Source organism: Scylla paramamosain, chromosome 2, assembly GCF_035594125.1.
Source record: "Scylla paramamosain isolate STU-SP2022 chromosome 2, ASM3559412v1, whole genome shotgun sequence".
Classification (NCBI taxonomy): Eukaryota; Metazoa; Arthropoda; class Malacostraca; order Decapoda; family Portunidae; genus Scylla; species Scylla paramamosain.
The window spans coordinates 25,047,044-25,056,827 of record NC_087152.1 but is presented as its reverse complement, the minus strand read 5'-3'; the positions used below and the strand labels follow the sequence as shown (position 1 = coordinate 25,056,827).

The 9,784-nt window shown below is 42.3% G+C and overlaps 2 protein-coding genes across 3 annotated transcripts; both read right to left on the bottom strand.

Annotated features, from left to right (window-relative positions):
* Positions 1 to 2,934: 2,934 nt before the first annotated feature.
* On the bottom strand, positions 2,935 to 8,683 carry LOC135112080 (uncharacterized). Of its 2 annotated transcripts, none has more exons than XM_064026019.1 (2): positions 7,754 to 8,683; positions 2,935 to 7,303 (listed from the first exon to the last, which is right to left on the bottom strand). In XM_064026019.1, exon 2 carries the CDS (start codon positions 7,051 to 7,053, stop codon positions 6,436 to 6,438), a length of 618 nt encoding a protein of 205 aa, XP_063882089.1. In that variant the 5' UTR covers positions 7,054 to 7,303; positions 7,754 to 8,683; the 3' UTR covers positions 2,935 to 6,435. The 2 variants fall into 2 exon arrangements, with proteins under 2 accessions (XP_063882089.1, XP_063882078.1); XM_064026008.1 differs by having other exon boundaries at positions 2,935 to 7,278.
* Positions 5,795 to 6,436, bottom strand: LOC135107303 (uncharacterized). The gene is made up of 2 exons (XM_064017000.1): positions 6,325 to 6,436; positions 5,795 to 6,237 (listed from the first exon to the last, which is right to left on the bottom strand). The coding sequence occupies exons 1-2, from the start codon at positions 6,434 to 6,436 to the stop codon at positions 5,795 to 5,797; spliced, it is 555 nt and encodes a 184-aa protein (XP_063873070.1).
* Positions 8,684 to 9,784: the final 1,101 nt, after the last annotated feature.

Here is a 9,784-nt window from a genome sequence, read left to right as displayed (position 1 = left end):
TTTCCATAAACCATAGATCCTCAAATGCTGACTCTCATAGTCGTAAGTGTTGAGTTGTGGTTAATTAGCTAAGTAACTGCTACATGTTAAAATACACTAAGAATTATTATACATGTATTGCATTTACTTTCTTTTATGCTGAATGCTTGTTAAGGCATAAACCATTATGTATTTTGGTTATTATATTGCACTTTATTATGATGGAATGTTATCTCTTTATGATGCTTCTGTGCCTTAATTGCATGTGAATGTTTTATTGTGTTTCAATATTCCTCATGCTGATGTCAAATTGTCACTACAGGTTAACTGCATTAAAGCAAGTCGTTTGGGTCGTTTGTCATCCTGATCCCTTATAGATGTAATGGTGTCTACAGAGAGAAAGAGAGAGAAAATTTCTCAATACTTCCTCTCTCTCTCTAATTCTTCACTCACTTCTCACTTGCTGCTTATATGTATTCTTTCTACTTTCTCCTTATCCTCCCATCACCCTCCTTCACCCTTCCTCAACTTCCTTAACTCATGTACTCTCCTTCCCTGGATTATGTCCTTTCCTCTTTTGTCTTGTCTCAAATCTCCCACCCTATGACCTCCCCTTCTCCTTATATGTCAGAGATAAGGGACAAGGGAGAGGAAAGGGGGAGGAGAGAGAGAGAGAGAGAGAGAGAGAGAGAGAGAGAGAGAGAGAGAGAGAGAGAGAGAGAGAGAGAGAGAGAGAGAGAGAGAGAGAGAGAGAGAGAGAGAGAATTTTATTAGTAGTAATATTATACTTTACAATGTTTTTGCTTAGTGTACTACTGTTTCAATTCCACAGCTATAAACCCAGTTATACAGGCCTAGGTAGCTGTATTATGGCTGTATTAGACGCAGGGTAATTATTAGATACTTTTTTCAAGAAAAAAAAGCATGTCTAATGTGCTGGCAAATGTGGTAATGGCCATCCATGACATGCTTTGATCAGTATGAGAGTTAAAAGTTTTAAGATACTGGAGGAAGAAGACGAGGAGGAGGTTTGCTTTAGCAGTACAGAGGGTGTTTGAGTTACAATTACAAGCAAGATACGTTTCAGTATCAATGTTCTGCAAACAATGTAATGCTTGCTTGCTTGATAACAGAGAGAGAGAGAGAGAGAGAGAGAGAGAGAGAGAGAGAGAGAGAGAGAGAGAGAGAGAGAGAGAGAGAGAGAGAGAGAAAACACCTTTTCTTATGGGTGATGTGATAATACTGAGTGGTGACAGGCTTGAGGCTTCTGCCAAACGCAAGACTTGAACATGCCAGGCATACGACCCGGGTTAAAATAAGACGCCTCTCTCTCTCTCTCTCTCTCTCTCTCTCTCTCTCTCTCTCTCTCTCTCTCTCTCTCTCTCCTTTTTGGGTTATACATACCTTTATTCATGTTATTAATTAAGATGGCTGTTGGAAAGCATAGGACAAATTTGTTTGCCTATTGGTGGACTTTAGAGTGGGTGTAGCCAAAGTCCAGTAGGTGTAGCCATGAGTTATGAGACATTCTCTCTCTCTCTCTCTCTCTCTCTCTCTCTCTCTCTCATGCACATTTTTTCCTTTCTCCCTCTCTTTTTGGAGTATACTTGCTTTTATTTATATAATTTATTAATATGGCTGGCTGAAAGAATAAAACAGGTATGTTTGCCTATTCGGGGACTTAATGTAATGGAACAGGCTTTCTGTGCCATGCAGTGCAACACTCCCATCCCTATGCCTCTCAGAAGCTGACTGGTGGAGATCCCTATGCTGTGGAATCTCAAGCCAGACTCACTGCGGTGCAATATGATAAGTTTCTAAATTAAATTTATATTTTAAACTAGCATCTCAAAATAAACTGCTACAGGGTCTGTGTCCTTGGGTGGTGGGCACCTTTGCTATGCTGCTGTGCTGTGTGGGTAGTGGCAAAGTGGTATACTAGGTAAATATGGTGCACAGTGTCAAATTTGAACTTTTGGTTAGCAAAGGGAACAATATCGAGAGCTCAATTTCACTTTATGAATAGACTTCGCATCTCTGAATATTTGTAACTCATTACCTCGTAACTCAGACTGTATATGTCAATACAATCCTAAAAGGATTAAGTACTGCAATTCTCATTCAGAAACATTTTGTTAGCAGGAACGACAAACTCTCGCAGTCCTGTAGAGGAAGTTTCTTTGTGGCAGTGTACGTCATGTAATGAGTATCATTAAAGATTCGTTCAGTTTTGACCAGTTGTTTGATCTCATTATTGGAAGGAAGAATTTGAAGAGTTGGAAACTTGAGAATCATGCATTTTTGTTTGTGATTAAAGAGCTAGTGAGAAGTGAAAATGTTTTTCAGGTTTTTTTTTTCTTATGTGGGAAGGACTGATATTTACAGAGAGTGAAAATCATGACATGTTCATCAAGTTCAAGGCAATGAAATTAGAGTAACTGCACTTTCTGACCAAGACAGAATGCATTGTTCCTCTTTCAGTCTTGGCATGACATTGTTTGCTGTCAATAGTGAATGGATCCATTTTTCTTATGATTCATTGCATTTTTTGAAGAGCCTCAGTAACATTATTTTGAAGGAGAAAAAGTAAATGCAGCAAGCATTTACACACATTCCATTGTAGACCTACTCCCACAAGAAGCTGTCCTTAATGCAGTATATGTATATCAGGTGCATAAATCCTTTTAATTGCTGAAATGTTTCAGTTACTCTTCATTTTAAAGATGTTTATTGCTAAATCTTGTCTTGTAAAATTTGCAGGGAATGTAAGAACAGCATGAAAAATGTGTGGTTCACCTCATGTGCACATCACTACAGAGGACTGGTTGATACTTTAACTAGACAGCACTTCAGATGCTCTGGCTTGACTGATCTTTGTTCAGTTCCCACATCTTAGTTATGAGTTGGATGAATGACACCTCTTTGACACTGTTGAGGTTGAAGAGAAAGTTGATGTTCCGGTTGGACGAGGTTTATTCGCACCTTGAGCATATGTAACAAATACCAAATATAAATATACAAATCTTGAAACCTATGCAAATAATGCAGTGAGTGAATAATATGGGTAATGACTGTAATGAAATACAAAACAAAAAAATCTAGAATATAAAGGTAAAACTTGAATGGGATGAGTGGACAATTAACTATCAAGGAAAAAGCATATTAATGAGATTTTGTGAGTTTGTTTTTAGTCACTGCCAAACTGTTCTGTTCTCTTCGAGGATGCTGTACTGAAGGGATGACTTAAAACAGCATTACAAATACTCCCCCAACAAGAGAGTCCCTGCCTGGTCAGAGGTCAAGACGGTCAGGCTGTTGGATGAGCCGTCCAGTGCGGGACGAGGTGGGGCAAGGTCCATCTTTAGGGGATGGTGCAGGAGGACATGCACTCAGGTGGTGTGAGGTAGAAGTTGGGTTGTCAACAAGTGGCAATATAGGCGTGGAATCCTCTTCCTCAAGGTAGGCAGGTTTTAAGTGGTTGATTGACACCCAGTCACTGCCTCTGGCTATACTGATGCAAAATGCCTACGGAGTTACATTCTAGGGCGGCGTAGGGTCCCCAGTAAGGGCAAGTGAGGGGTGGTTTGTAAGCGTTGTACCTTACGAAGACGTACTTAGAGGAGTTTAGTGATTTGGGGAAGTATCATGGAGGCGATGTCTTGTGTGTTTGGACACATGACTGGTACTTCCCCACGGTGTGCCGTAGTCTGGCGAGATTGTTGTCATCAACGGCTGTATTGGATGATGGAAAGAATTCTCCTGGAACAACAAGAGCTTCTCCAAAAACCATCTCGGCCGGGGAAAAATGCAGTCCCTCCTTCGGTGATGACCGCATCCCAAGGAGGACCCAGGGTAGTTGGGCCTTCCAATCTGGTCAGGTACAGTGTGCCATCAGCACAGCTTTTAGGGTGCGGTGGGTCCGCTCCACCATGCTGTTGGTTGCTGGATTGTAGGCCGTGGTGCAATGGATGTTTGTCCCCATCAACTCTCCCAGGGACGTCCACAGCTGAGAGATGAAGGCAGGGCCCCAGTCAGAAGTAATGTCGTCTGGAACACCAAAGCAGCTGATCCATCCATGTAAGAGGGCCTCAGCGCAATCTCGTGCGGTAGCATTTGTCATGGGTATTGCTTTTGGCCAGTGTGTGGAACACTCTGTAGTGGTGAAGAGGTACTGTGAGGCATCTGATGGTGGAAGGGGGCCACCCATGTTGACGTGAATGTCCAAAATGACACTTGGGCTGGTGGAAGTCTCCTATCCCCAACTCAGTGTGGCAGCCAACTTTACTTGTCTGGCAGGTAATGCAGCATTGGGCCCATTGCCTTATGTTCTTATTCATTCTGTGCCAAATGAATTTCTCCTTTATGAGATGGGCAGTTGAGTATCCAGATAGGTGTGGCAAACCATGGACAACATTGAAGATTTTGCTGTGTTTGGGCTCCGGGATGAGAAGTCGCGGACAACCGGTGCTAACATCACAGAGGATGGTATGGCCCCTGTCTCCGAAGGCAACATCCTCCCATCGCAGACTCGTTATGTCAGTGCGGTAGGCTGCAGTCTCAGGGTCATTCTCTTGAGCAGTTGCTATCTCTTCATAGTTGATTCCGAGGTAGACTGAGTTTATTTCCACTCTTGAGAGGGCATTGGCCACCAGATTCATCTTTCCTGGGGTGTATTCAATGGTGCAATTGAACTCAGCAATGCTGGAGAGGTGCTGGCCATTGTTGGTCTGACCAAGCATCACCCTGTTTGGAGAAAGCAAGAACCAGTATGCGATGGTCCGTACGAATGGTGAATGGGATTCCTTCTAGGAGGTGTTTGAAGTGGTGAACAGCGAGGTAGACAGCCAGTAGTTCATGGTCGAATTTGCTATATCTTGTTTCTGCTTGCCAGAGTTCCCAGCTGAAGAATCCCAGTGGTTGTGTCGTACCCTTGATGGTCTACTCGATGACTGCTCCAACAGCAACAGAACTCGCATCTGTGGTCAGTGTAAGAGGAGTGCTGGGGCACAGGAAGGAAAGAGTTGTAGCTGAGGTGAGGGCGGCCTTTGTGTCCTTGAAGGCTCATTCCTGTTTTGGTCCCCATTCCAGCTCTTTTGGTTTGCCAACGAGAGAACTGTAGAGCAGTTCCATGATCTGGGCAATGTTCAGCAGGAAGCAATGGTAGTAGTTTACTATACCAATGAATTCTTGGAGTCCTTTGATGGTGGTGGGACAAGGAAATTTTGAAACAGCATGCACCTTACCCAAAAGGGGGGAGACACTGGTGGACGATATCTGGTGTCCAAGGAATTCCACTGATGTAGCGCCAAACTGGCATTTGTTCTGATGCACAAACAGGCCATTGTCCTGTAGTTGCTGCAGAACAGTTCGGAGATGTTGGAGATGTTCCTCTGAGTTCTTGGAGAAGATCAGTATGTTGTCCACGTAGCAGGTGCAGAAGGGAAGGTCTCTGAGGATGCCATCTATTAGGTGCTGAAAGGTTGCCCCTGAATTTTGAAGACCAAAAGTGGAGTAATTGAATGTGCAAGTCCCAAAGGGTGTGATGACTGCTGTCTTGGGTATGTCTTTGAGGTAAACTGGAACTTGAAAATACCCTTTCAGGAGATCAAGCTTGGAGAAAATCTTGGCCCCATGTCGATTGGAGATAAGGTCTGCCATGTTGGGAATTGCCAGTGATCTGGTTCTGTAAAAAGATTAAGTTGCCTGTAGTGTCGCTACAGGGCTGCCAGGTGCCATCAGCTTTCTTGACGAGGTGAAGAGGAGATGCCCATGGACTTGAGGCTTTCTGACATATGCCCATTTGTTCCATGTCGGCTTAAGCTTGTTTTTCTGCTTGAAGTTTTTCAGGGGATAGCTGTCTAAACTTGGAATGAACTGGGGGGTCCGTTGTTTTGATGTAGTGGAAAATTCCATGTTTTGATGAGTGACCATGCTGCTGATGGAGTTCTAGGCAGAATACTTCAGGGAATTTTTGTCTGAGCATGTCGTAAGGGATATCTATTCTCAATGAACAGATTTCTGTGTGTCGGCAGTGGGAGCCAAGAGGAGCTGAGCGGAATGTTGCTACATCCAGCAATTTATGGTTGGCAACATCAATGAGCAATCCATAATGACTCAGGAAATCCACTCCTAGGAGAGGCGTCTTGACATCAGTGATGACGAAATCCCAAGAAAAGCTGCGTTCGGCTGCTTGGATAGGGATGGTGCGGGTGCTGTAGGTGGGAATTGTACTTCCATTGGCTGCGATGAGCTTGATGTCTAATCAGTGTGTCAAAGGGCAGTTTCTGTCCTCTGCTGTGACTGGAAACAGGAAACAAAAAGTGCCTGTGTCCACCAGAAACTTACGGCCAGATAAGATGTCTGTGATGAAGAAACCAGAGGCTGGTAAAGCAAGCGCATTGATATTCCCAGGCTTGGGGTCCGAAGAGGCCACTGCTGTGGTCAGTGGTGGCCTCATTAACAGTTTTTTGGCCACTGGCAACCTGGGGTGCATTTGCAAGCTCCAGCTCCGAATTTGTGATGGTAGTAGCACAGTCCATGCTGTCCATGTTGGCTGGAAACTCCTGGTTTGCAGTTGCACGTCTGGTTGTCGGGCAGCCACTTGCAAACAGGTGGCCTGGCAGCATTGGTGTTGGGCAGGTTGTCAACTAAGGCAGGGCAGATAGTGTCGGGGGCACAGGACGCTTTTGCGGTATTGATAAGATTGTCCACCTTATTTATGAGCTCTTCCACGGGGCAGTCATCAGCTTCGTGTAGGGCAGCTCTCACAGATGAGGGAAGACGTTGCAGCCACAGCTCCCACAGCAAGTCTACCCGCTGTGGTTTGTCAGTAGTAGAGTCATGTTCAAGTAGTGTAGCTAGAGCTTGCATCTCATTCCATGCTGCATGTGCTGTGGTGTCTCCCAGAGGTGTTAGACGAAGATTTAGAAGATGTCGGAGCCAGGCGCTGACGGAGATCGTGAACTCTTTGAAGGAGATACTGCTTGAGGTCGTCGTCGATGACATCTTTGTCCTGGTTGTCCAGCCATGCTGTGATGTGAGGAAAAATTGTCTCAGGGATGGCTTCCAGTACATAGTCGGCCTTGGTTTGAGGGCTTGTAACTTTCCTCAGTCGGAACTGAACTTCTGCTTGCCGAAACCATGATGCAGCCTCACTGGCGCAGAAGGGTGACAGCTTCACTGTGACGGTGGAAACAGTTGGTTTTGCATTGCTGGGCTTGGTATCTTCTTCCATTGCTGAAGAGTAGTTTCTTGTCCAGGGGTCACCAGTTGTTGAGGTTGAAGAGAAAGTTGAGTGTTCTGGTTGGATGAGGTTGATTCACACCTTGAGCATATATAACAAATACCATACTAGATATAAATATACAAATCTTGAAACCCTATGCAAATAATGCAGTGAGTTGATAAAACGGGTAATGACTGTAATGAAATACAAAACAAAAAAATCTAGAATTTAAAGGTAAAACTTGAATGTGATGACTGGACAATTAACTATCAAAGAAAAGCATATTAATAAGATTTTGAGAGTTTGTTTTTAGTCACTGCCAAACTGCTGTTCTTTTCAAGGATGCTGCACTGAAGGGATGAGTTAAAACAACATTACAACATAAGGTCAAATTAAAACTCAGATTAGCTCTTGACTTCAGTTCCTGACTAAATTTGAAGATATAGTGACATATAACATCAGACTGTTAAGATAATAATCTTTTCTATATAATTAATTGTACATACAGAAGAATTTTTGAACCTGATGAATGTCAAACAGTATTGATACCTTGTTAGATGTTAGACAGAAGCAGTGAAGCAAAAGACTAGATGTGGAATTTAGGTGGCCTCTCCATTCCCACTGAAAATACATTGAAGCATTCTAAGGGATGGAAACAGTACTGTGTGGTACTTTGGAGAAATCTAAGGGAAAAGATGTATTTTCCTTGGCAATCGTAAGTTTGTGTTGCCTTTGCATGTGTCCCAGCAACTGATCAAAGGCATCAGTTCCATCAAACTTGGAATATTTTTATCCCTGAGTATTAAATGGGAAGAAGAAATGAATATGAGAAATTGTAAATTTGTTACTTTGGAATAGTAAATTTTCATACACAGATGTACCCACAAAACTTTTTTTTTCCATTATATTCTTGCAAAATGTTCTGCTCTTGCCCTTCTCTAATTGCATGTCCCAAGAATTGAGTAAGAAGAATGATTTAATTTCCCATTAAGTCTATCCATTCTCTGCTAATTAGGGAAATGGTCTAAAGGTGGCAGTACTATAGTGGGATCAGAGCTTTAGTTAAGGCTTTGTGTTCCTTGAGAATTAAGCTTCCTTGGGGGGTGACAGCTGTACTATAAATCAACCTTACCATCTTCCCCTTCCCTTTGATGGGGATCTCCAGCCACTGGGTACCACAAATGAACCCACTCCCTTTTCTTCCTTGGGGATGCTTGTGAGCTAAGTTGATAACCCTGGCAGACATATACATATGGAAAACTTCATAATTAAAGCATTTTATACATACTGAAGTTACAATAGTGTAATGTATAATAATACATGTAATGATAGATTGAATAACAAATACATTAGCATAATCATAAACACAATGTAAATAATGCAGCTGGCTGCCTGGTGCTGTATTTGAACTTTGTTAATCCCATGTGTGTCACCACACCACTCTCTCCCAACTATCCAGTAAAGCCACAGGCTGCTGTCACACCACTTTTGTGACCAGATTTTTTCAACTGATTATGCCTTTCTTAATATGAGTCAATTGGATAAATGTTCAAATTGGTGTGGTGATAAGGAACTACTGGTGGAGCTCACAACAGAACAATAAGATGATAAACAAGAGGATATTCCAGCTGAAAAAGCAAGCATGAACAAGGATAACTGCAAAAATCAGCACAATGGCCTATGAAACAGGGAAGTGTAGACAACCAGCAGTTGAGCCAACTGATGTTTCCATGGGCTTATAACCATAATAAACAAAGTCTTTCATAAACTATAAGAACATTTGAGTTAAATTTGCTCTTTCATAACTTATCAGATATATATTCCAACAAATCATAATTCATTTGCTACTATAATATCTAAGTAAAACACTGGATTAGTCCATAAAATATATGAAGAAGGTCCATATTGGGACCCTTTCCCAAATGGCAACAATGTCGCCTCCTGCTGCTGTCCACCCCCACCATGCACCCATCATGTTGATAGTACCCCAAAGCAGACGACACAGTCACATCACCCATGGGTTGATTTACGGTATGGCTGAGCCCTCCCACTCTTAGTATGTGACTGCTCCCTAAGAATGAAGGAATTATACAAGGATTACCAAAAGTCAACAGGACTTCAAAGTAAGGAAAATCTTTTAAGTTACATTTTAGTAATTATGATAGGTATATACATTTTATCTCTTAAAAAGTCCTCTTTAATATGGTGCATTACCTGCTTTTTACATCCCTTGGAGATGTGTATGTGACTGTGCTGCTTCAAGTGAACAGCCTGCATGTGTTAATATTACTGCTTGGCTAGTCTTTGCCTCATATTTTCAGTGAATTTCATTAACAAATAAATGTTCACTATGAGGATTGATAGCCAGACTTTGAAATATTTTCTGTACCTGTTGCAATAAGTTGAAATATTTTCTGTACCTGTTGCAATAAGCATAATTCTCTAGTAGTTGTTGCAGCAAGCAGAAATTTTTTTGTACTTATTGCAGTAAGCAGAAATTTAGTTAACTAAAAAAAAATGTGTTTCCTAATGTGAGCCTCTGGAACCCTTCCACAAAGAAGTTCTAGATGCAAATAACTG